The sequence below is a fragment of the Purpureocillium takamizusanense genome, chromosome 5 (assembly GCF_022605165.1).
Source record: "Purpureocillium takamizusanense chromosome 5, complete sequence".
NCBI lineage: Eukaryota > Fungi > Ascomycota > Sordariomycetes > Hypocreales > Ophiocordycipitaceae > Purpureocillium > Purpureocillium takamizusanense.
In genome coordinates, this window is record NC_063072.1 from 767,808 (window position 1) to 793,149 (window position 25,342).

At 58.7% G+C, this 25,342-nt stretch overlaps 5 protein-coding genes across 6 annotated transcripts; 4 read left to right on the forward strand and 1 right to left on the reverse strand.

Annotated features, from left to right (window-relative positions):
- Nucleotides 1-730: 730 nt before the first annotated feature.
- On the forward strand, nt 731-3,001 carry STE24 (Ste24 endopeptidase). Its single transcript, XM_047987148.1, has 3 exons — nt 731-1,057; nt 1,262-2,191; nt 2,332-3,001. Exons 1-3 carry the CDS (start codon nt 1,043-1,045, stop codon nt 2,767-2,769), a joined length of 1,383 nt encoding a protein of 460 aa, XP_047843132.1. The 5' UTR covers nt 731-1,042; the 3' UTR covers nt 2,770-3,001.
- JDV02_005827 (uncharacterized protein) lies at nt 2,885-7,268 on the reverse strand. 2 transcript variants are annotated; one of them, XM_047987149.1, is made up of 4 exons: nt 7,076-7,268; nt 5,744-6,535; nt 3,457-5,671; nt 3,021-3,334 (listed from the first exon to the last, which is right to left on the reverse strand). In XM_047987149.1, the coding sequence occupies exons 2-4, from the start codon at nt 6,496-6,498 to the stop codon at nt 3,152-3,154; spliced, it is 3,153 nt and encodes a 1,050-aa protein (XP_047843133.1). In that variant the 5' UTR covers nt 6,499-6,535; nt 7,076-7,268; the 3' UTR covers nt 3,021-3,151. The 2 variants fall into 2 exon arrangements, with proteins under 2 accessions (XP_047843134.1, XP_047843133.1); XM_047987150.1 differs by having other exon boundaries at nt 2,885-3,334; nt 5,744-7,268.
- A 1,513-nt stretch (nt 7,269-8,781) lies between these two features.
- On the forward strand, nt 8,782-11,553 carry YTM1_2 (ribosome biogenesis protein ytm1; the record flags this gene model as incomplete). The annotated part of the gene is made up of 5 exons (XM_047987151.1): nt 8,782-8,940; nt 8,997-9,315; nt 9,375-9,554; nt 9,604-10,765; nt 10,812-11,553. 5 exons carry the CDS (start codon nt 8,782-8,784, stop codon nt 11,551-11,553), a joined length of 2,562 nt encoding a protein of 853 aa, XP_047843135.1.
- A 1,110-nt stretch (nt 11,554-12,663) lies between these two features.
- Nucleotides 12,664-13,077, forward strand: JDV02_005829 (uncharacterized protein; the record flags this gene model as incomplete). The annotated part of the gene is made up of 1 exon (XM_047987152.1): nt 12,664-13,077. One exon carries the CDS (start codon nt 12,664-12,666, stop codon nt 13,075-13,077), a length of 414 nt encoding a protein of 137 aa, XP_047843136.1.
- Nucleotides 13,078-19,302: 6,225 nt separating this feature from the next.
- On the forward strand, nt 19,303-19,686 carry JDV02_005830 (uncharacterized protein; the record flags this gene model as incomplete). The annotated part of the gene is made up of 1 exon (XM_047987153.1): nt 19,303-19,686. One exon carries the CDS (start codon nt 19,303-19,305, stop codon nt 19,684-19,686), a length of 384 nt encoding a protein of 127 aa, XP_047843137.1.
- Nucleotides 19,687-25,342: the final 5,656 nt, after the last annotated feature.

The following is a 25,342-nucleotide window of genomic DNA, read 5'->3' on the forward strand; positions in this document are numbered from 1 at the left end:
TCAACAAGCGGCGCGCCGCGATTCAGCAAGCGCCATTTTACTCTCTCCTGCCCTTGCGTTGGTGATGGCTTCGGCCAGCTGCTGCTGCTGTGGCCGTCGGGCTCGGAACCACCGCCGTTACGAGAGGATTTGTCGGGTTTTTCACAGCGCGGTATAGCATATGATACTGATACGTACGTAGCTTGTATGCCATCGCTCGAGCGGAGCTCATGCGGCCCAGGCTTGCCGGGGTTTGTCCCTACCTATGCACGCCATCGCGGTCGGTATCTAGGTAGGCGATGCTCGGCGATAATGCGGTGCGAGCGACGGGCGATGGCTGCAGTGGTCGAGATTTTGACGTACTTTGTGCTTGAGTACCTTTGTACGAATGCCTGCCCTCTTCGTAGGTATACAACCTTGCCGCACATACGAAGTACGTTCGCGGCGTGGGTGGAACAGACGAGGCGCACAATGACCAGTACTAAAAGGCAGACAGACAGACAGACAGAGAGAACCCCCGGCAGAGCAGGGCGGCCGGCATCTGATGCTTCAAGAGGCACACACACACACACCCAGGCCCTTTCCGAAACGGGCAACGCACGCGCGCGTCGCACCAAAGAAAGCCCAGCCCGCCCCGCGGCGGCCCCGTCAGCCCACGTCAACGCTCGCTCGCTCGCTGCGCTGCGCTGTAAGACAATTGGGGAACCTTCGTACTAAGGACACCTGTTCCTGTGCCGCTCCGCCGCGCCCGCCCGCCGCCGCCGCCGTCCGGGGTGCGGCTGCGCACGCGTGCGCGCCGACCTGCAACTCAACTCTCCTTCTCTTCCTTGCAGCTTTCCCATCGAGGACCGGATAGCAGAAACCTACGAGACGAGCGTCCTTCACGCAAAACCCCCTTGAGCGGCAAGCAAGCAAGCTCTTTGCTTCATCGTTGGGCCATACGCTGCCACGCGCCGCCCATCCCCGTCGTGTTGTCGTCGTCGTCATCGTCGTCGATTATACTCGCCCGCTGGACCGAACACCCCCCCTTCTCTGAGGCGGTCCCATCATCGACCTCGTCAAGATGGATTTCCTCCAGGTACGTGGCTGACTGCCCCCTTCCGCGCGTCGCGCATTGCGAATGCCCTCATCGTCGGCTCGGTTCCCAACCCCCGCCTCCTTACGGCCGGAATTGGGGACAGAGGGCATGCAGCGGCATACATGCAACACCCACAAGGATGGAAATGGATGGATGGATGGATGATTGGGACAGCAGAGCGCAGGCTAATAACACTCTTCTCAGCGCCTCGCCCGGTCCCTCGACCGCCCCCTCTTCCCGTGGAAGAGGCTCATCCTCGGCTTCTCCATCGGGCAGTACCTCTTCGAGACGGCCCTCACGCTGCGCCAGTACCGCGTGCTGCAGGCGACCAGCCCGCCCGCCGTGCTGGCCAAGGAGATATCCCAGGAGACGTTTGACAAGTCGCAGGCGTACGGGCGCGCCAAGGCCCGCTTCGAGATGGTCTCGGGCCTCATCGCCCAGCTGCAGAACCTGGCCTTCATCCAGCTCGACGTGCTGCCCAAGCTCTGGGCCTGGACGGGCGACGCGCTCCTCCGCCTCGCGCCCGCTCGCTTCTCGGGCGAGATCAGCCACTCCGTCGTCTTCGTCTTCGCCTTCATCGTCCTCCAGCAGGCCCTCTCCCTGCCCACCCGCCTGTACCACACCTTCGTCCTCGAGGAGAGCTTCGGCTTCAACAAGCAGACGCCCCGCCTCTTCGTCGCCGACCTGCTCAAGACGCAGGCCCTGACCGCCGTCTTCATGCCCCCCATCCTCGCCGCCTTCCTCAAGATCATCCAGAAGACGGGCAGCCACTTCGTCTTCTACCTCTGGATCTTCACCGCCGCCCTGCAAATGTTCATCACCACCGCCTACCCCGTCTTCATCCAGCCCCTCTTCAACAAGCTCTCCCCCCTCGAGGCCGGCGAGCTCAAGACAAACGTCGAGGCCCTCGCCGCCGCCCACAAGTTCCCCCTCAAGGAGCTCTTCGTCATCGACGGCAGCAAGCGCAGCGCCCACTCCAACGCCTACTTTTATGGCCTGCCCTGGAAGAAGCACATTGTCATCTACGACACCCTCATCGAGAAGACGGAGACGCAGGAGATTATCGCCATCCTCGCCCACGAGCTGGGCCATTGGAAGCTGGGCCACACGACGCGCCTCTTTGGCATTTCTCAGGTATGCACCCCCCCCCCCCCCCTCCTTGGTACCTACCTACTCTCGTCCTTTCCAAACCCGTGTTCCTCCCCCTACCCTCGGCAGTGTCCGCAACAGGCTGGCAGAAAACCCCCTTTGCTAACCACGACCGTCTCCCGCAGGTTCACCTCCTCTACATCTTCAGTCTCTTCTCCATCTTCATCAACAACGCCTCCCTCTACGCCGCCTTCGGCTTCACCCACACCCGCCCCATCATCATCGGCTTCCTCCTCTTCTCCGACGCCCTCTCCCCCATGGACTCGGTCATCAAGCTCCTCCTCAACATCCTCTCCCGCCGCTTCGAGTTCGAGGCCGACGAATTCGCCAAGCGCCTCGGCTTCCGCGCCGAGCTCGCCGCCTCCCTCATCAAGATCCACGCCCAGAACCTCAGCACCATGGACGCCGACTGGGTCTACGCCAGCTACCACTTCTCCCACCCCCACCTCTCCGAGCGCCTCAAGGCCCTCGACTGGAAGCCCCGCGAGGCCCTCACCTCGTCGGAAAAGGACAAGGACAAGGATGGCGCCGCCGTCAAGGCCACCGGGCGCGACGAGCTGTGATGACACCCCAGCGCCGCAAACTGCATGCGAGCAAGGAAGAAGAGTTTTAGGGGTGTGACCTGGCCTGGCCTGCGACAGTAGAGGTGCGTGCCACTAAAAAAGATGGCGGTGGGTGTAGTAAAAGACTGAGCAGCATGCGGGCAGCTGCCATTTGCCACGACATAAGCCGGCGGCCCATGCCATGTAAAAATAGACGTCATGAGAAAGAAAAAAACGTTGCACAGAATCAGTCAAGTCACTTCTCACACAGGGTCTTGCGGGAACCCCCTTTCTGAAGCGATAAATTCTATTGCCGATCCCGAACCCAGCATGGCCGACATCTAGACACATCATCCCGTGCCTGTGACTCCCCGTCGCTCTCCTCCGTCTACTCCACTGCTCCTCAGTCCTCCTCCGAATCGTCCTCCTCGCCGTCGTCCCCGTCGTCGGAGCCATCCTCGTCATCCTCGTCATCTTCATCTTCATCCTCGTCCTCGCCCGCCTCCAGGCCGTAGTCATCGTGAAAGTGACTCAGCTCCCTCGTCCGCACCTCGTAACCCATGCCCTTGAAGCCAGTCTCCATATTCTGTGCATTCATTCGTCAGTCTGCATGACCTTTCACACTTTATCTTCTTGCTTGTAAAGGGAAAATAGGTGGGGCAAAGGGATGTTGTGGACTGATGAACCGGGGGGGGGGGATCGACAGACCTCTGCCATCAACTTGGCGCATGTGACAACCACATTGCTCTTCCCGGGCTCAAAGCACGGCAGGATAAATTCCTTGATGATGTTCCTAATCTCATCGACTGTCACGGCACGGACCTGCCGGAGGATCTCCTTGTTCCAGTCCCTGGACAGGCCGCGCACGACGCCATTCACAAAGTTCTGCTGCGCAGCAGACGGCATCGTCGACTGCTCGTCGGCGAACAGGACGACAATCTGGCTCATGGTGCCCTCCAGCAGGTGACGGTCAATTTCCACCGTGCCGTCGGCGACCTTGAGGATGGCGTCACGCGAGGCGATGATGGCCTTGTATGCGTCCGGAGAGCGGAAGACCCGGTACGACAGGATGCCCGAGTCGACGTTTCGTGCAAAGTATGACCCGTACGCGTAACCCGCGCCGCGAACGGCGTTCCACAGCGGGCCTTCGGCCGCTTCAAGATACCCAATTGCCACCAGGAGCGGGGGGAAGCGCGGATCAGACAGCGACATGACGCTAGGTGCGGAGCTGACCGAGTACGAGCTGTCGAGAGTAGTCATGGGAATGATGACGGCACCAACCGAGCCCGGCTTGCGGCCCTCATCGTTGAGAAGGCTTTCAGCCTTTGGGATGGGCACCATGTCCTCCTGCGCTGTAAGGGACTGGCTGAGAATGTCCCACGTCGTGATGGGATCCACCAGGTTTTTGAGGTTCGCAGTGACGAGGAACCGCATGTTCTGGAACGTGAAGAGCGATTTCCTGATGGTGTTGAACCATGAAACGACCTTGTCCGGGTCGCTCTTTAGAAGCTTCTTGAGGCGCTTGAGGTAGACGGCGCGGACCAGCACACGCTTAGCCACGGTCAGGGTCGACCTGTCAAGGTGGATGGCCGCGTCCACTTCGCTGGCCATCCCGCGTCCGTCGCGCTTCCCCTCGGGAATGTCGGCCAGGGCCTTTGTCACAGCGGCCTTGAGCCTTTGGGGGTCGAACACGGAGTCGAACATCATGGTGCGGAGCCAGTTCACGGCCGCGGCGTACTTGTCGGGCTCGACCTGGAACTGTATCATGAAGCCCTCCGGGTCCGCCAGGGATCGCGCTGAGCCGATTCCGTAGCCAATGCTGTCTCTCTCCAGCTCCATGACGACCTGCTCAAAGTTGACTAGTTCGCCGTTCCGCATGATGTGGGTGTTGAAGAAGTTGTCGCTGAAAATAGGCATCAGAGGTTTCAGCTCGACGGGTACATCGGCGGTGCCGATGTGAATTGAGATGTGTACGAAGTTGGTCGGGACGTCCTCAAACTGGATGAAAAGAGGCAACTTGCCCTCGGGAGAACCGTCAATCAACGACTGAGCCTGCCCCTCGCCGATACCCACGGCCCGTCCGCGGCCAGAGCGGGCGGTGTCGGACTCTATGAAGTGGATAGACTCGGTTCCAGGGACTGTCCAATGGTCAATTACCTCAGCAGGAACAGGCACGTCGTTGTTCTTCTTGGCCTCTTCGAGACGCTTCGCCAGCTTCTGCAAACCGTCTTCGCCGAGCTCCTCTTTGCGCTTCGTGATGCGTGCTTCCTCATCGCCCTTCATCTTGACGGCCAGCTCTAGGGAGGGCTTTCCGAGGATGGAAATATGGTGAGCATCTATCATCCAGGTCCGCAGAAACTGACGCCACTCCTCGTCTGTCCATCTCTCCATGGCGTCGTACTCGCTCAGGGTCTCGAGGTCCCTCAAGGTCGACCCATCCCGTTTGCCAAAGAGATAGTCGGTGATAATATTGGTAGCGTAAAAGGACTCGGAGGTCTCGGCGTGGAACTTGACCTGACGCTTTTCTCTCCTGATGCACTCTTTCATATAACCCATATCGAGAGGATTCGAAGCAACGTCGTTCAAAACCTGAAACAGACGCTTCTCGACAAATTCAAGTTTCTCTGTCGCAACACCCGTGGGTTGCAGCCAAATGACAGAGTTGGGCCTGGACTCCCACCAGTGGCTGATGGAGCTGGCGAGCTCCTCCTTTTCGACGAGCACATTCTCGAGGACCGAGACGGAGGATCCGCAGAGGTACGTGAGCAAGACGTTGAGAGCCGAGGTTGCGATGAGGTCGATGCAATTGGGCCCGAAGAAGCCCACCAGAATCTCGCCAACAGACTCGTCCTCCTCCGGGAACTCTGCCGTCGTGATGACGGACTCCTTGAGAGCGGGAGGCTGGGCGGAGTCGATCCACGGGCTGGGCAGGAGTGATTAGAACATGAGCCTTGTGCTTGGTAATGAAGGGGTATCATGAGCTCCGTAACCATACCGTTGGAATTTGGTCTCGAGTGATGGGATGTCGTCCTTGATGCTCTCCTCAAACTCGTTCAAAATTTGGAGCAGATTCTCGTGGTTGGTCTCGCCGACAATGACGAGGCAGAGGTTCCGCGGCTGATACATGTCGTGGTGGAACTGGCGAATGCGCTCTGGGGATAGTACGCGGAGAGCTTCGGTCATGCCACCTGTTTCGTAGCGGAAGCCGACGTTCTCGGGATACATCAACCTACGGGCCTTGAGGTCCATGATCTCGGAGCTGCGGAACTGGACGGCCTGCATCTCCGAGTAGACAACGCCCGCATCGTTTCCCTCGCCGTCGATATGCCATACCTCGGTGGCGATGGCATCGTCGGTAATGACGGGCAGGACAACATGCTCCAGGTAGACGGGAAGCACCTGGGCGAAGCCGTCCCAGCCGGCCGACTCAAGGGTGTAAGCCGTGTGGTCGGTGGCGGTCCAGGCGTTGGTGTTGGAGTATGCGCGGGATGACAGCTTGTCGAGCAGGCCCTTGTAGCGGTAGCTCTTGGACCCCATAAAAATCAGATGCTCGAGAGTATGGGGGGCACCCGAGTCGTCCAAAATCTCCGTAGCGAGGGTGAAGTAGCCATTGATCTTGGGACCCTGGCGGTCGGCAACCACGACCTGCATGCCACTCCGGTCCGAGACATACTGGGTGATTGTGCAGGGCGCATAGTCCGTCTTGAAGGTCTGGACCTTCCGAAAGCCCTTTTGGGATGCTGACGGCATGTTGGGCACTGGAGCGCCTGAAAGCACCGACTGTAACCTGGGCATAGGTCAGCGGGTGAGACCGGTTGGTGCTTGGCAGGCCGGCTTTCTCCATCTGAGAGACTCGGGCTCGTCGGACGCGGGATGCAGTGCTGCCGTCTACGCATGTCTGGGATGGTCGATGGGAAGGCAAAAGGCAAACGAGGGCGTCTCGGGATGGGGGCAGATTGTTGAAAAGCCATTTCCACTGACTCTAATAACCTTGCAGGGTAGAAGCCATCGCACACGATGGTCCAGCCAGGCCAATGGAGGTTGACGAGGATTCCAACTAGGGAAGCTAGACCAGGGACAATGGGGAAGGCGATGCGTGACCGAGGCCACATCCAGCCTGGAAGGTGTCGATGCCGACCGAGGTGATGGTTTGAGCAACAACCTGGACGGACACTCGCCCGGCGCTCGGGAGCGTGACATCAAGCTGTAGGAACTGGAAATGATGGAATGAAACGGACGAGGGTTGGCAGGGCAGGGTAGCATAGGTAGGTCGAGGAGGGGCTGCGGGCGAAGAACGAGGAGCATCCGATTCTTTGGCGGGGCAGACCTTGAGTCGGCACGTACGGACGTACCAAAGAGAGCAGCGATGATCCCGGCCCGTTGGCAGGAGGCGTCGGTCGACGGAGGCGGGAGAGGGGATACAGAAGCTCCCGCGTCGATAGGAGCCCAGCAAGATGAGCTGACGGAGCTGGGGTACGAAGGGAGAGATGGGGTGAGAAGGGAAGGGAAGGGATGTGATGTGATGCAACGTCCGGGGGCGAGTTTGCTGCACTCGCACACGGTCTTTGGTGTTGGATGGGGTTCGCTACGCCCTGAAGTGGGGGGGTTTTTGGCGGCTGGTGGCAGCACTACCTTACCTGAGTCTACCACTGTTGCTGCCGCTGGGTACTTGCCAGGAACCCCGCCATGCCGTAACGTAAATTGTAGGCCCTTGGGATATTTTGGGGACACACTGACGCGGACCCTGGGGAGGGGTATGGGATAGTTGACACTACCCGCGTCTGCCCCGGCAGGCAGATCGTGCCGTTGCCCTTTTGTTTAGTACTAAGGCGCCGCAACTCGAGGTGGTAATTGGAACAACACAATAAGCTCGGCTGGACAGACACAGGTCCTCACCACGTGGGCGAGAGACTCAGGCAACCCAACCCCGCGCCTTGGCCCTTTGCGGACAGCCGGAGTGATGAGCGACGAGACGCCGAGGCTTCCTTGGGGGCGGACGCAACAGCCATACCTCGTCGTCTTTCCATGTGGTTATATGTTGTCTCAGACATCAGGCATTCTGGTCTGAATGCGTTGCAATATGCACGGGTCAGTTGAGGCGGCCGTCACTCGGTGGATTTAGCCGTTTGGCCTGTCGCCAGCCGTCACGCGTCGTACATAACACGGTTGATGATCTTGCGTGACGGGCCGGTTACGCCCGAGAGTCAATCTGCACAGCACAGACACAACGTGGTGGGTATGCTGGCAGCTCAGAGACAGACAATGGTAACGCTCCCTCCATTGATGCTTTCCCGCCAGCGCACAGCGTGTTTTCAACCCAGCCGTGATGGTGGGGGGAGGGGCAGTAGCCCCCGATGGACGCGTTGAACGTTCAATTCTGTGGTGGCTTGCCGGTACTGTGCTACAGTACAATTTGCGTTGTACTGTACGAAGTACAGTACAGTAATAGCCGTGAACAGCGCTCAAGCACTTCCAACAGTCTAATGCATCTTGAACCGGAGTCGTTGGCGGTTTCGCATGTGCCATCCCGAACTTGCCCTACCTTACCCTGCACCACGGCGGCCCCAAGTGAAGAGGTGAGGCAATCAGGGTTAGCTGGCGCCTGTGCTGCGGTTGGGTTGGGTGCTACCTAGTGGGGGAGGCCCTTCCATGCTTTTTTTTTTGGGTGACCTTGTCGTGCCTGGGGCAGCCACACCACTGGCCTACCCAACCATGACCTCAAATGCCATCAGCTTCGTGAAAAGTGGGCAGCTTGAAGCCACCGTCATCAACGCCAGCCATCGTCGACGACCGCCCGCCGCGACACGGCCACGCACGCCGCCTGTCAACAACGCACCGCTGTCCATCAAGCATCCATCGCACATGCACCACCTGCGATGCGCCCACACCACGAACATTGTTGCTGCTTCTCTCGCCTATGAATGACACCGTGGCTCCCCTGAGCTTGGTCCACCACCTCGCCTGACCGTCGCGACGTCCCTTGACACGAATCACCACGACGACACGCTGCAGCTCAAGATTGCTGTCTGTGACATGGCGACCGCTGCGCAGCCGCAGCGGCTCAGCGATGCCATTCTTGGCTTCGCCCTCGACAGCAAGTTCCCCGACAACATTGCTGAGCTGCCCCCCGTCTCCGACACCGACCTGCAGCCAGCTATCGACTCCCTTGCCCGAACTACGACGGAGCTCGAGGTAATCACCAGCCTCACAGCCGCGACTGATGATATGAAACGCTCACAATCCTGCAGACAGAAATCCACATCATCAACGAAGAGACCAAAGACGATGTTAGCTCGTGGGTCAGGAACGCCAAAACCCTACAAGAGGACATCATCCGCTCCAAGGCCATTGCCAACGACATTATCCGCCAATCCGAAGCCCCCGATGTCTCTGGCGAAGTAATAGCACATGCGGAATCCAAGGCCGAGTTCCTCAATCGTGAGGTACAATACACCCAGCAGCTGTCGGGCGTTCTGCACAAGGTTTGCCGCGTCAATCAGCTGCTGAGCGATGTCGAGATTGCGAGAAACGAGCGCCGCATCCTCAACTCTTTGCACCTCCTAGAACGTACGGCGCCCCTTCCACCTCCTTTCTGGTATCTCCGACACCTTACTGATCTGGCGCAGAATCATGGGCCGCGTTGGACGATGTCGGTGTGAGCAAAGCGTGTCGCATCCTGCGTCTTCTTGATGTGCGCGCCTTCGAGCTCAAATCCGACGTCCACGAGGTCTTTGATCAGGTATGGAAAGCACTCGTCCGAGTCGACGTGGGTGCTGGGACGGTTGCTATCTATGACAAGCTTGAAGGTAACCGCGACGTTTGACTGCTTGGCAATGAGCTGCGCTGACTAGCCAGGCGATCCCATAACACTCTCCGAAGCTGTCATCGGCCTGAAAGCATACAAGGAGGTGGACGAGCGAATGGAACAACTCTGGCGCAATATAGATGCCGCCTTGATAACGCCACGCATGAACACTACAGGCACTAGTTTCCCCGTCATCACGGCGGGTCCGGATGAGCTGGCGCTGGAAGGCCGAGCAGACCCCTCCATTGACGCACTCTTCGCAGACCTCGAGAAAGTACTTGTCTTGCTAGCGCACAAGCTGCCGTCCGACCTGCTCGAGTCCTTATCGGCAGTCATGATGGGCGAAATCGTCCCGAGGCTCATCCAGCAATGGCTCAACCCCGCCGTGCCGACATCTTTAGCAGACATGAGCACCTTCCAAGACATGGTTCGCCGTACGGCGGCCTTTTGTAGTACTTTGCGCCAAAACGGATACACTGGTTACGAGAAGCTATCGAACTGGGCGGACAAGGCTCACATGACGTGGCTTGAAAAACGAAGAGAGAACACCCTCGATATGGTGCGGAGGAAACTCACAAGTGGCATTGGCCAGTCCAGACAGGTCGAAAAGGTGGAGAAGCACATGGTCTCCTTGTCGGAGGGCAAAGAGCTCGCGACCACGGGCGCCGGGGCTGCAGCCGATACCAACGACTGGGGGGATGACTGGGGCGACGCGTGGGGTGACGATGACGATGCGCAGGGAGCCAACGTAACAACGGCCAAAGCTGAGGGCGCACCTGTCAAGATTGTCGAAGACGATGGCACAGATGCCTGGGGTTGGGATGAGGAGGAGAGTGGAGGCGATGCAGCGCAGCCTGCGGACGCGGACGCGGACGACAGCGCAGCTGCCTGGGGCTGGGGTAACGAGGAACCGGCCTCTGAACTGCCAGCCACGCAAGCCAAAGCAAGGGGCACGGCAAGCAAGGGTGTCCGCCAGGAGGGAACGAGGGAGCTTGTCTTGAGGGAGACGTACAACATCTCATCGATGCCAGAGCCGGTGTTGGAGCTCATCTATGCCATCCTCGAAGATGGTGCAGCCCTCACGAAAACAAACGACGAGTACAATCTGGTCGCATCGACCGCCCCGGGACTGTTCGGCCTTCCTACCTTAGCCCTTGCGCTGTTCAGGGCCATCTCGCCATACTACTACTCTTTGGGTGTCGGCGGCAACATGTACGTTTCCATTCAGTGCCGAAGACCTTACCGCTGACAGATTCAGGTTCTTGTACAATGATGCCATGTACATTGCTGAGAGACTGTCTCACTTCTCGGCTGCTTGGAAAGAACGCGAGGATCTGACCCCAAGGGCGAAGACAATGTTGCGGCTGGACAACGATATTAAGACGTTGCAAAGCTTTGCGAATCGAAGCTACGGCGCCGAGATGAACCTTCAGAAGACGGTCTTGCAGGACCTTCTCGGTGGGCTGCAGAGCTTGTTGCAGCAAGACGACATGGAGGCGGCCGTGGAGGCTGGGACTGCGCGTGTCAGGACCATGGCCGCGACCTGGGAGCCGATTCTTGCTCGCTCGGTCTGGTCTCAAGCCATTGGCTCTCTCGCCGACGCCTTGGCGACGAGACTCATAACTGATGTTCTCGACATGCCGGCCATTGGACAAGAGGAGGCATACAGCATCGCCAAGCTGATTGCGTCGGCCACCGAACTGGATGATCTGTTCCTGCCCAGCAAGCTTGGAGGAACAGAGCCTTCGCAGGACGAAGTTCCGGCAACAGCACAATACGCCCCGAACTGGCTGCGGCTCAAGTACCTCAGCGAGGTGCTCCAGAGCAACCTCAACGAAGTCAAGTTCCTCTGGTGTGACAGCGAGTTGAGCCTTTACTTTACGGTGGATGAGGTGATGGATCTCATCAATGCTAGTTTCGAGGACAATGCCCGGACGAGAGAGACCATTCGCGAGATTCAGGGCAATCCGAAACCGATGGATGCGGTCCGCCAAGCATGAAGCGCGTTGGGACCAATTAAGCCATAGCGTATTCAGGACTCTATCTCGGGCCCTCCTACCTCTCTCACGTTCAAAGCCGAGCCAGGGATCTGGCACGGTTGGCCCGGGCATCTGGGACGAAAGGCATCTGCCGACGACCGACCAGGAGGCGGCATTTGCATACGCCACGCGATACAACATCACTCGCCAGCCAAGTCTTTTGCGCGCGAACCCCCTGTGCCGCATCAGGAGACACCATAGACTGATAATGGCATGTTCCTGAGCCGATGGTTCCCTTATATTGCCTCGCTTGAGCGCCGGTTCCACCGAGTCGCAATCAACGTTTCGTCGGCAGCTGCAGGACGAGCTGTGGATCGATCACCCACCGGGTCTGTGTGTTACATGAACAGGTGCGCAGCCGCCGAGGCAGCGACCAGGCCAGTCAAGCACCAGGTTGCTTGTGCTTGTGGTGCTCTTACAGGGTCGCACGTTTGGCCTCGATGCCAAGACTCGGCAAGATTCTGCGCCCATTGCACCATTTCGGCTTGACGCGCACATATTTACATGGGTGTAGCTTACTGGGTGACGAGACTGATGCCTCATCGGTGGCCTGGCGATGTGTCGCACGACAGAAGAGACTTTGCTCGCGCGGTCGATCTCGAGACGACAAGCGCGTGTCACGAGCAACACCATGGCTATCACGGACGGCGATGGCGGGAGGTGTGGGCGTAACGGCAGGCGATCTGTGAGACGCACGCACGCACCCATGTTGCGACGCCGGCACAGACGAGACGCATCGCGTGACTGCTGTGGCACCCGCACGACTTTGGCAACGCAGGTTTGGACGTCGCCGGTCAAGAGTCCCATTGTTCGCAAGATGCCACGGGGCGGCAGCGCGTGTGTCAATTCGTGCTGCTCGGCTGCGGTTGACAAAGGAAACAACATGGCTAGCACGGAGGGGGAGGGAGCGAGGAACGACGGTGCCATGCCGGCGACACATCGCCCGCATCGAGCACATCACGGGGCCCTTCCTATCTTCAGCACCGGCAGCCAACGCATCTGCGAGGGCCCATGTATCCGATGGGAGAGGGGAAAGGGTCTCGATAGCGACATGGGGGAGCATGGCGATTGATGGTAAGCTGCAGGTTCGGCAGCCTCACTCTGGCCTCTGCCGGTGACTGGCTGGCAGGGGGGAAATCGGCAGCAGAGACTACACGGTCAGCGCTACTCGCGCAGCGGCCTGCCTGCCTGTCTTGGGCGGCGCCTCGATTGAACGAAATCGACTCGCTCGCTTATGGCGACGCTCGGCCGATTGCTCAGCTCATTTTATTGGCAATGGGCGCTGCAATTGGTGAGGGCATCGGCTGGGTCGCTCAGAGGCTGGACGACGGTCGCACAGGAGGGCAGGGCCGAGGCCCGTCGTCGGCACTTGCGCGACGGAAGCCAAAGTGCGGGCCGGTCCTTGGGGATGTGAGACGTTGCGCAGGCATGGCGCTGACGTTGACGTCGCCGGGCCTCCAGCGCGAGCCACGTCAGTGGAGCTAGCGGGCAGAGGCGACGACACCGATCCCCAAGCCAGGCCAGGTGAGGAGGCGTGGCCGCGACCGGTGAAGAGATAGTGGTGTTTTGGGGGCGGCCAGGCCCGACCACCTGAGCGCAGAGCAGCAGCGTGGCCGTGGGGCCAAGGAGGGGAAAAGCAAAGAAAGGCGTCGCCGGGCCGTGTCAGGCCACCCAGCCGGAGGCGTTCATGGGCGGACCTCGCAGCCATGTGTCGAATCGCTGCAAGACGCCCAAAGAGGCGTCTGTTGTGCGCCGCCCTCGGGAGGGGCGTGCTGGAGGGTTGCCGTGGATGACGGGCCTGTCGTGGCTAGTCTTGCTTACCGAGCCAGAGAGGCAGGCAGGCATCTCCTTCTCTCACTCTTCTCCGTCACTCAATCCTCTTGTGCGACGGACCGCAGTTTGGCTTGCTCGGCACTTGCGGCGATGTATGTACATACTACTGGCCGGGCAAGAAACATGTACGGTAGGCACACGGGCGGCCACCACGTACAAGATACGTAGGTACGTACGTAAACTGGTGGTCCTGGCTGGAAACATGGCCCCGAATATGACTGTTGCAGCAGTGGACGGACGGACACAATGCCCTGTACAGCCTCGGCTAAGCGGACTAAACGCGCCAGGCACGCGCCGAGAAGAGGGGGCACCCACGAGAGGTCTCAAGTGGTCGCGCAAGGTTGCCTACCCGTCGATGGGATGCGAGCAGCAGCAGCAAGCAGCAAGAGCCAAAGAGGTAGTGGTGGTGGTGGTGGTGGCCCGTCCCGACCGACTGGCCAAAGTGACGAGTCAGTCTGCAGCTCGGCACGTGGGGGGTCGCTGGTGAGGGTGAGGGGTGCCTGCCGACGGGCCATGGCCGAGCGAGCAGCCCGGCCCGGCCAGCCTAGGGAGAGAAAAGGAGGAGGCCAGAAGGCCGGGTTTGCGGGAGTCGACCGCGCGCGCGCTGCTGCTGTGGAGAGTGTGAAACGGGGCGTGTCAATCGGAGGACGTTGTCGACGGCGGCGGCGGGCGCTGCTCGAGAGTCGCGCTGTTGCGATGCTTGTCGCGTGCGTGCGTGCGTGCGAGTGAGGCGAGGTCTACACGGATCGCGTCACGGACGACCACTCATTCACTCCCGGGAACGGGCTGTCGTGTGAGCCGGGGGGAGGTCGACATGCGATGCTGCTGCCACTCACTACCTTCTACGAACCCTCCTTGGCTTCTCGACGGATGAGACGCATCCTCGGCTGGCTGCCTGGCGTGGGCTGACTCAGTGCCGCGTTTCTGCTGCCGCTCTGCGTGTTTCTGGTCTGTCTGTCTGCTGTGCCCAAGCGCCGAGGGGGAGAGGAAGGGGGAACCTGCACTTTTGCTGCGATGCTATGCGATGCTATGCGATGCGCTGCGCTGCGCTGCACGTCAGCGAGTCACGCAAAACACGACAGACGGGCAGCCAGCCAGCAGCAGCACTTCCCCTCAATGTTCCATTCGTCGTCCCGGGACTGTGGTCGAGAACTGGGGAACCACGGGTTAAGGTACGGAGGGGGTGGAGGGGAGGGAGGGGCGTCGCGATGAGGAGACGAGACGTCTGTGTCCGTCTTTCTTGGCCGCAGCCGCCGCCGCCGCCGAAGCGCACCGCAGGGTGCAGCAAGCGGTGCGAGCAGACACAGCAAAGTAAGCAAGCGGGCACGACAAGACTATCTGTTGGAAAGCCAAGCCGGGGCGGGCCAGGACATGCCAGGGCGTGTGCTCTGCTCCGCGACCGTTGTCGCCATTGCAGCATGGATGTGTACATATGTATGTGCTTGCTGTATGTATGTATGTATGTATGTACGTACGAGACACGACGTATGGTGCCAGGTCTGTCCATGGCTGCAGCAGAAAGCACGATTCCCATGTACAATATATTCCTCCTTGCGTTGCCTGACCTGTCGAAATTGCCTTGCAGCCCGCGTCGCGACGCCCTCGTCTCCTCTCCTCCCTCTCTCTACCCCCGTCGCGCATCGCTGCCTGGCTGCTTGTCTGTATGTCAGCCAGCCCGCCACAGGTCCCATTACTACGTGTACCACCACTACCACCACCTCTTCCTCCTTCTGATCCTTGGCCATTTGGGGGCGGCTGACGGACGATCCCGACGACGTCTGTTGCTTACTGTGTCTCGCGACGACCAACCAGCCTTGCACCTACCCACCCAACTAACCAACCAAGCAGCTAACTACCCAACTGACCAACCGACTGATCAAACGGTCAACATCTAAGCAACTACCTACCTACCTAACCAACCGTTGTGTATACATATGCTCGGACTCGGCTCTGCTTTGCTTTGCTTGCCGCGTACGTGGGTACGGACAGCGCGGATTCCGTGCGTGCGTGCGTGCGTGCATGCGTGCTGTGTACATGTATGTGCTTATGCTGTATGCATGTACCGCATGTAGGTGATAGGTAGTTGGTTGAGCAAGAAGAGAATTGACGGTGAATATCGATGGGATGTATGTAGCGTAGTGTAGGCCCGCGGTAACTAAGTATTGTGAGCATGCGTTGCCGCAATGTAAGTTACTTACTTGGTGTAGTGGGGGGTCAGAGTGTACAATACCAGGTATCAAGTATAGTAGAGAGGTGAGGTAGTACTAAGTGTTGGCAGGTCGTTGGCATCATCATATCATGCCTACCTATACCAGGTAATTACCTATGTACCTACCTTACCTACCCTGTTGATGGCCTTTTCCCCTACCTCGCAGTGCGTCCAGTCCAGCCCACTGAGGGATTGCGAGGCAACGGATATTTGGATGGACTTTTACCTAGGTAGATAGCTGGTGCAAGGTACATAAAGAACACATTGCTATGTAAGATCCTACTCGTACTATGTATTCACCATGCAAGTAGACAAAATACACAGACACAGACACGCACACACATATATATGTGTGCGTACGTGCGCGTGTGTGTGTCTGTGTAATGCGTGTGTGTTTTATGTGTGCGATTTTGGCGCGTCGACTCCCATGGCCCTCCCCTGTGCTCTCTGCAACGCTGCGCCTCGATCAAATGTCTTGTGTGTGTTTTATGTACTGTACTGGTAGTACAGACATACATCCTGTTGCTGTTACTCGCGGTATAGGTAGGCATGTGTGTGTGTATGTGTGTGTGTGTGCCTGCGGAATACTTTTCGTTTGTGCGCGTGTATGTTGTATGTGTATGTGTGTGTGCGCGCGTTGTGTCATGTTTGTAGTGTGTTATGTGTGCGTTGTGCGTTATGTCTATGTGCCCGTGTGTGTCTGTGTTATACGTATGTGTTATGTGCTGCGTGTTATGTGCTGCGTGTTATGTGCCTGTGTGTCGTGTGTGTTTCATGCTACATACACCACAAGTACCTCTCTCGTCTCCCCCCCGGGTGCCTTTCTTTCGCCTGCACGTAAGTAAGCCAAGCACGCATCCACGCACACACGTCCGTCCATCACCAAGGAAATATATATATATATATATATATATATATTTTTAGAAGACGAAGCTTCAAAAACAAAAAAGCGAGCGAGAGGAAATGAGAGATGACAGACAGTTCCAAGGATCTTGAGGAGGAGGGGGTGGTATATAGGAAAAAGGAACGACGATTGACTAGGATATATACTGCTTCGTACATGATACACCGCCCCCCTCCTACTTCTGCACCTCTTCCTCGCCTGAAAGACGCAGCACGCCAGATAGCAGTAGGTGAAGAAAATATGCATGCCTGCATGGTGAGACGAGTTTCGTAGTCGACTACACAACTTCCTCTTCGTCTGGGATCTATATGCCATATCCAACCTTGCTTTGATGCGAACATATGTATATACATACATAAACGCATGTCTACAACTGACGCCACATTTACTGCGTGCCATTTAATACATGCAGTAGTACAGACATGCATCATGCCACATGTTGTTTCTTGTTGGTTAGAGGTGATGATCGCCACGCTACGTGTCTGAGACTTACACCAGGTATGGGGTAGTATATGAAGTGCAGTGCAGTGACTCATCCGTGGCCTGCGAATCATCATCGTACAAAGTGGTACTGACTACACATATGCTGCCCAACGCCGTGACATCTGACTGACTGACTGACTGCGGACAAGCCACGTACTAACGCAACGGTTGCGCGCGTTTTCCAAAAATAAAAACAAAATAAAGAATACATACGTCAATGTTTACACTACACAGCTATAGCTGCTGCGCCATTGGTAGGGCGCTCGCGGGGGCTTGGTTGGGGACTGTCGTCGTCTCTGGGCTTGATTAAAACCAGGCTGGTCCCTGAAAGAAAAAAAAACGGCCGGGTGTGTGTGTGTGTGTGTGTGGAAAAAGGAAAGAAAAAGAACATGCGCAAAGGACCGCCCCCAAGAGGCTCACAGGGTTGCTTGGCGTGCAGAGCCACCACTGCGTTTCATACCCAGTATCTGTGATTGGCAGCTGCGCATTGCCGTGCACGCACGCCCTTCAAGGATGTACGTGGTGCACGAGGTGTAGTCGCGTTGATGACTTACACGCCGTTGCGCGCCGCCGTCATGGCCGGACACGCTCCCCCCCCCCCGCGGCCGTCAGAGACAGAGACACACATACGCATGTCCATGGACGCTCGGCAGTGACGCGGTAGTTGGGGCAGCACTCAGACAGAGGCAAGAAATCCTTGCGCGGCGTCGGGTTGCCCTGTCTGCAGTCTGCACCATGCGGCAGGGGGAGCGAAGGAGGAGCCTCGGCTTGCCAGGCACAGAACAGGACCACAATCAAAGCGACACAGGGCGCGCCAGCCAGGCTCGGGAAACCCGCCGGCCCCTTTGATTTCTTGTCAATTCTTTGCCTCGCATCTGCAGCTGAACCGTGCTTGCTGCTTCGTCACCGGCCCGCAATGTGGCAAGCAGACGCGAACGTCTGTGCACAGACAAACTCGTATGCATATTATTTGCGAAGTACATGGAAGCCCAAAGAACGGGCGCTGCCGGCCGTACGAGGCATGTTTCTAGAAACAAATGGTCAGAAACGACATTCGAAAAAAGCAAATGAAGGGGCGACCCAGACGAAGCAGAGTTGGTCGTGCGAGACGTTGCCAAGCGTGCACGGGCGGTCCTTGCGTGATCCGAAGCAGGCACTTTATATCGCAGGCACACCGGAGAGGGAGACGACTTGGCAACTCGCTCAACTTGGTTTTTTTCGCGGGAAACTTTTGACTCAGAGCGCCCGGCCGCTCAGATGAGTCAAGAGCCCTAGTGGACGCCTTGTCGTCGTCGTCGTCGTCGTCGTCGTCGTTCGCCCGTCGAACCGTTCGTTGAAGTCGAGTCCCAGTCAAACGTATTGTCTTGCGTAGAGCAAAGTCGGACAGTCCCTCCCCTCAACGTTCTCCCGACCCTGAGCTCGATTCACGCATCCTCACGTCCGAGAACCGCCCGGACTGCCGCGAGGGCTTGACTGATACGTTCGAGACAGTGGCGGGGCCCAGGACGCGTGACTTTCAGCATGACACACGGCGCCAAAGACGAGACCAAGTCGGCCCTGTCACGGTCTCGGGGGGCCCGTGACGAGCCTTGCGCAGCGTCTTGGCCAGCCAAGGACAATCTCGTGTAGCATATGCCCGCGGTGAGAGGTTACAGCGCAGATTGCCCGAGTCCGGAGCGGTTAGCACAGACGCCTTCGCTTAGCCGCCCACTGACCGCAAGCAGGGGACTGACTTCCTTTGACGGACTCTGCCGCATTGGAAATGACCCAGCCCCCATGAGATGTGAGCATCGCACGCCTATTCTATTCCTTCGCGTCACACAGCATGTCTTCGTCTCTTCAGCCTGTCCGTGCCCTGGACCTCGAGAACCCGGCGTTGCTACGGCCAGAAGCAGAAGCTGAAGAGCTGAAAAAGTCTTTCTATCGCGACATGTGATGTGTCGAGATGCGAACGGCCGTCGCATGCAACTGTCGCAAGGCGTTGGAAAGCCTATGCTTTCAAGCGCGCTGCTGTGCCACCGCACCAACTAGGGTCCTGGGCGGCCGCCAAGCTGCAGATGCCCCTCGAACGGGGCAAGGCATTGCAGTTTGCCTGCGCGCAGGCTTGCCGACATGAGCGCAACTGACACAACCCTATGCGAATGTCCGCAAGAAGCGGTAGCTCCAGGTCTGAACCAAGACATCAAGCGGGCACGCTGATGAGCTAATTGGCTAAATGACGCTTCCACTGAGTCGTGGCCAGTGCCTGACGGTCGTCTCGCCGTGATACGGCTGAAAAGACATGCTGAGTGTGTGTGTTGGGGAGCGGTGGCAGATCCGCGGTCAAGCGACGCAGAAGACGCTGACCGAGTCTATCACTTGTACGCGCAGGCCTGCAGCGTTCAGCGCCGATGTCTCTTGGCATCCTCGTATTCCCGTTCTCAGTCCTTCGACAACTTGTGTGCGCATCTCTGTGACGCGGTACCATTGGGGTCACCATCCTCAGCTGCTGCTATTAGGCGAGGCGGCCGATACGACGAAGCCGGTTCAGATGCCGGTGGCTCAGAAAGTCATCACGGTGCAGACATTGGCTGGCTACTCGGCTTCGCGCGAACGTCTGACGGGGTCTGGATGGCCCTCTGATGACGACCCTATGACGATTACCAAGAACACGCCGGGACGCTGAAAGGCTGCCACGACAAACGATGGACGCCCTCGTGTCTGCTTGCAGAATGCTGTGTATGCGATTGACATACAGAAATGGCGTTTGCAGGCCCCCCCCCTTGGGTGGGGAGGGCGCGCGGACTCGGTCGAGGCAGACTGCGCCATATTGCAGTCGTCGCCCTCCGCATGGTGGATGGAGGTGTGAGCGACATCTTGACTTGGTGGACGCGGCCCAGTGCAGCATTGCAATCGTTGCTGATGCCTGCCATTCCCCACGGCTGGTTGTGAGTTAGTTGCTGCTCCCGCTGATGTCGCCGCTGATGCCGTATCGGTTCCTCGTCATCGAACTGCCCCCGCCCCTTTCTTCCATCCATCCATCTGCTGCCACGCATCCCAGCATCGTACCCACGTGAGAGCCTGGCGCGGGGTCATCTAGGGCCGTGGTTGGCCGGGCTGTACCATGCGCAAGCAAACCGCGATCCAGCCAAGGCGACCCAAGAAGGCAATCTTTAGTGCGGGCTGGCCAGGCCGACCTGGGGCTGATGGTGACTTGTCGCCAAACGTGTTGCTTTTCTAGAAGGATTCCCGTCCATGGTAACCCCCGGACAGTCACCCTGGCTGGGGCTGGGTCTGCATCCTCTCTCGTCCTGGGTCGCGCGGGTGGGTGCATCATGGCCCGCTCTTTGTTGAACCCTGTAAACCCCTCCAGGCCGGCCGGCAAACTGCGCCTGGTAGGGATTCAAATTTGGAGGACTGTGATGACGGAACAGGGCCATGCTGGGCATGCATGGGCGAATATTTGATCAGCGTCAGGCATTTTTGCTCGCCAGGCTAATAAATCGCCCAACACCCTTCGTGAGTGGCAATATGTTTTGAAACGTTAGTAGCCTTCAAGGTTTTCCAGGGACCGAACCTGCCTGAGCACAAGTGAGTCGGGCCACAGGTCGATGCTAGGTGATCAAGACGGAGTAGGGACATGACGAGAAGACTGAGCATGCGTGGAATCCAAAAATCGCCAGAGGGGCGACATGTCAGTGCCTCCCAATGCGGTCATCGCGTCGCCGAGGCACGTCCGATCCTCCCAACCACAATCGTGTACGAGCTACAAGTGCGACTCTGTGTGTATCTCTGCGTTTGCCCTGCGTCTTGGCAACGCCGCTCCCGCGCCGCAACAACACGTAGACGGCTGTGGTTGCAAGGGCATGCGACTCAGAAGCACGAATCTATCTCCCTTTACTGAATTGGGTAGGTCGATCGTCCGCCGCGAGAGCGACCCATGCTGAAACGCATGCGTCGGGGGGGAAATGCGAGTCATCGGCGCGTTTTGCTGGCCTTGTCTCGCACGACCCCGACTTTCCGCATTCTCGGGTCGTCAGGATCATGTCGGGCCGCTCATCATGTCCGCCCTGGTCCTCTGACGAGGAACAGTAGCCTGGCCGTCGCAGGATTTCAGGGATACATTGGCCCTCGGGCTGATCAAACAACATACCTCTGACAGGTGCTTCGCGTTCCCGGGGTACCTTGTCTATGTTTGATAAAGACCAAACCGTTGGAGCTAAGGGGGCTGTCAATCAGGTTGAGCTGTGCCAGCCCTGCAGCCGACTGAGGTTCACAGCTTCACCCGCAGGCTGGGGAGCGACAATGCCCCAAAGCAGTCAGTTGCGCCTCATTCTTTGGCGCGCTCCTGTCGAGCCCAGCTGAATTGTGACGACGGGATGGTGTGCGGTTCCGCGATCAGCGGGGCATAACTCCGGCGTCGCAGACGGTCCTATGAGCTGCATCTGCACACTGCACACCAATCGCGAGCTTGCCACCTTACGTTGTTGAGATATTTCGAGACCGCCCGAGTAAAGGGCTTGGCCAACTGCGCCGCGCTCATGGTGGTGCAGTGTCTGGTGTGCAATGAGTATGTCAAGGACAAGCCACGCATGACCGTTGCGGTCTGTAGGCGACATCACGTGGCTACACCGGGCTGCGCGACACAGCGAACCCGGGGTTGTAGCTGTTTCGGAGACAGCACCAATACCCAAGGCTACCATTTCAAGGCAGCGCAGTTTCAAAATGCCATTCTGGTGATGAGATGATCTGTGCCAAGATCGCGCCATGCACACCCCCGGATATTTGAGGCAATCGCATCAGGGTCATGTAAGCCCACTTGTTGCAACTCGTCGCGACTCATGGCAATAAATAGAAGCCGGAGGTGGCTCGGCACGGGACGCAAAGGCCACAGGTCTGCATCCTTGGTGTCCAGCTGACTCGACGAAAGGCCCAAAGAGTCCTATATGCGGTGAGCTCCATCGTTTGGTTTGAGCCCTGATCACCGAATTGGGCGTGCCCCGTCACGGGAAGCAGGGCCGTCTACACTGCAAATGCTAGGGCTGAACCATGTGTCCGATGCAGGCCGGGCCCGAGCAACACCAACGCAAGAGAGTTCGGGCCTGACTCGGCGAGGGAAGGTGATATTTAGTTGAAGCACCAGAAAGCTAGTTTCGAGATTTGCCATTTAGTAGTACCTTATTCGGGCACCGGGGGGTTCTGCGGTTCACCGTGTCGCTGTAAGAGACCCTTTTGGTGTGCACCGTGCTGCGAGGTGGCACCAACGCACGCATGACGCGCGTTGCCGAGAATGACACACCCCGGACGTCGTTGCTGGCAAGCCGGCCTATGTGTTGCGGACGAATTTGGCAACCAGCTGCAGCCTCGTCGAGCCGAGTATGTACGGTTCCAGTCGATTAAGTGAAGCGCGGCCTTTGAAAGGCGCACTTGCCGGGCATGCCTCCCTCGACAGAGCACAAGGGCATCTTTGCGCCTCACGGTCCAGTTCCCGAGAAAGACAGCCGAGTCGAGCCCATTCTGCGCTGAGTAATGGGGTGATAAACGTCCACCCGCCTGAGGTGCGCGACCGCACCGACCTCGCACTCTGGCCGTGTTGGGGAACAAAGGTGCAACCGAACCACGATAGGCCCAACGCGTGCAACAGGGCCCCATCTGCCATCCGGAAATATTGTTGCTACGTCAGAGCGGGTCGAGTGCCAGGCGTGGGCGACCTGCTGGCGAGAGGGCAGGGCCAAGGGCCGGCCCATGCTTTGTACCTACCGTGGACCTGGGTGGTAATGCTGCGATTGCTGCAGCAAGCAAGCCTGAGGACGTGGACGGTTGGCAGCGGCCCCAACCCCCAAAAGCTCCAACACGGCGGTCTGCGACGCCTCTCATTGTCGCAACAAGGGCTCCCGCTGACCCAGCGGTTTCCTCAAACCCTGGCGGCGAGTCAGCCAGTCATCAGGAAGGGAACCATTCGAGAAAGCGCCCAGGAGACAGCACGTCAGCTTGTCTCAGAGCCCTGGCGCTTGCGGAGTCCGTCCAATGTGCTGGCAGCATGGATTGGCAAAACCCCTCCCCCCCGGGTCCCGGCCCGTGTGCGTGCTCGACTAGGGCTGCACATCGGCGAAAGACGATGTCTTCTCCCGATTGGGCAAAGCTGGGGCAAGGACGTCATCGCACTTTGCGGTGGTCCAGCAAATGGGTTCGTCTGGGGCTCGTAGTGCCCAAGCGTGGCCCAGCTCGCCGGTTCCAGCCATCTGGACAGCAGCTTGGCGTTGGCCCTGCGCAAGGTTGGGGGGCGTGCGACGCCAGGTGCGCCAAAACTGAGGCATTGCTGGCCGTCGGGGGCCAGCACGCACAGGCGGCTCTCACACCACACCTGCGGCGTCGTGCGTCTTCAACTCGCGCAGGCTGATGTGCGCGCTACTGCGCTGGTGCCCGCAATGAACCCGACATGCAGTCTGCCCAAGGGTGCCTGGTGACTTGGTTCCTGTGCGCCGCCCATTTTCGCAGCAAGTCGAGCCGTGGATCGAGTGGTCCTTGGCGGCTGGAGCATGGACGTGCTGGTCTATCGAGCTCGTCCACGTGAGCATCCGCGTGTCAAAAGTCGGTGAAGTTGGCCCCGTCTCTTGGTCGGTTGCAATAGCCCACGGATTGAACAGGCATCAGCGACACCGCCGCGTCGGTGCAGCCGGAGTGACCGAATCAATACCACTCGGCCGGCGCGTGTCGACGCGGCCCAGCCCCAGAACGCTCAAGTACGAGGGGGGGCTCTGCTTGGGTGGCCCCGGTCCCTTTGGGGGTTGCTGATGATGCTGACGACGACCATGTGGAGCAGGGCTCCAACATGGCATTGGCCGCGTTGTTGTTGTTGGTGTTGTTGGAGAGGCCCCGGCGATTTCTTTCTCTGGCCAGGCGCAACAACAAGACGGGCGCAATGACGACCACCTATTGTGTTCTAGTTCGGACCCTGGACGAAACCGAGGGTAGGGCCTCACTGCGCCTTGTTAGTTGAATCCTGCGGTGTCCGACGTGCGGACTTTGGTGGGGGGTGGAGCAGGGCGGCGGCGGCGCGGGCGGGCGGTGCCTTGTGCCTTGGGTCTTGGGTGCGCATAGCGCAGCGGGATGGAGTCGGCCAGGTCGGAGATGATTGAACAGCATTGGGTGCATGCCGCGCGGAGGACTGGCCGGCCCCGGGCCTCGCGCGACGCAGCAGCAGCTTCGGCCGAGCGTCATGGGACCTGACAAGGCTGCAGATGCGGGCGTTGCAACGCGAGCGCCGTACAGCGTGGTGGGCGCGTGTGCTTCGTATGTGTGTATGTGTGTATGTGTGTGAGTGTGTGTGTGTGCGCCCGCGCGCAGCCATCCCTCCCGTCCCCAAGTATGTGGTATATGCCATCGGCGAATTGGCGCTGGCCGGGTTGTGGTCGCGTGTGAGTGCCCGTTTGTGACAGATGCGGCAGAAAGCAGTGCACATCGGGAGAATTGGCCGTGGAGGAAGAGGGCCGTGGGAGCAATCGCCCGTGTCTTTGTCTCCGCTTACCGGACAGGGCAGCATAGCAGCGTCCAATGCTGCCATGGGTAAGGTACCTCGGTACTAGGTACAAACTCAACCTGAGGCACGGCCTGACGACTCCTTACTTTACCTTATCCACCGCTCGTTACGTACCGAGCGCATATTGCGAAGGGAAACAGCAACCGACCTTGGTGGCCAGCTCCGCGCAAGGCAGGAGCGGATATGGCGCGGAGACTGAAAGAAAAACAATATATACTTGAGGTCCAAGCGCCTGCCCAAAGCTCGCAATAGTCGGTACCCCAGGTACCTCGCCCATAAGCCTAGCTGGCTATATACGTTACCTGACGTACCTTGCTCACCTCCTGACCTTGTTGAAGAGCTTGCATGAGATAAAATAAGTAAGTGCATGGCAAGGCAGGTAGGGTGCGCGAGTGTCCGTGACACAATGGCAGTGGCGGGAGGCACGGAGCATGTTGTCGCTGCGCTTCTATTGTTGCTGCACCTGTGACATAAACGCAAGCAGCTCGAGTGCCTGAGGTGGCTGTCATGGTCTTGCCATCTCCTCGGCCTGCGCTCCTGTGAGTTTACTACAGCGCCGTAGTGGATCCCAGTGAATAAAAAAGGAAGCTACGGTGTACGAAGTACGAAGCACATTGCCCAGAGCAAGTTTTGCTTCTGCCCGCCGCCGCTGCCTTCCTCCCGGTTTGCTGCCACTTTGTCTACATCTCCAGAGGCTTTGGACGCGAGAATAGCGAGCCCCCATCCAAAGGGCGACCCCGTGCGCAAACAAAGAGGGCCGGCAAACCCCAGAGCACCTGCCTGCGTGCCAACAAGCTGCATC

What these genes read in the sequence shown, in the direction of transcription:
- STE24 (XM_047987148.1), top strand. An exon ending in GCCTCTTTGGCATTTCTCAG is followed by an intron (nt 2,192 to 2,331) that starts GTATGCACCCCC and finishes CGTCTCCCGCAG; the next exon opens with GTTCACCTCCTCTACATCTT.
- JDV02_005827 (XM_047987150.1), bottom strand. Translation starts at nt 6,543, where the DNA reads ATGCCCAGGTTACAGTCGGTGCTTTCAGGCGCTCCAGTGCCCAACATG. An exon ending in CTCGAGACCAAATTCCAACG is followed by an intron (nt 5,672 to 5,743) that starts GTATGGTTACGG and finishes ACTCCTGCCCAG; the next exon opens with CCCGTGGATCGACTCCGCCC. An exon ending in GCGCCAAGTTGATGGCAGAG is followed by an intron (nt 3,335 to 3,456) that starts GTCTGTCGATCC and finishes ATGAATGCACAG; the next exon opens with AATATGGAGACTGGCTTCAA.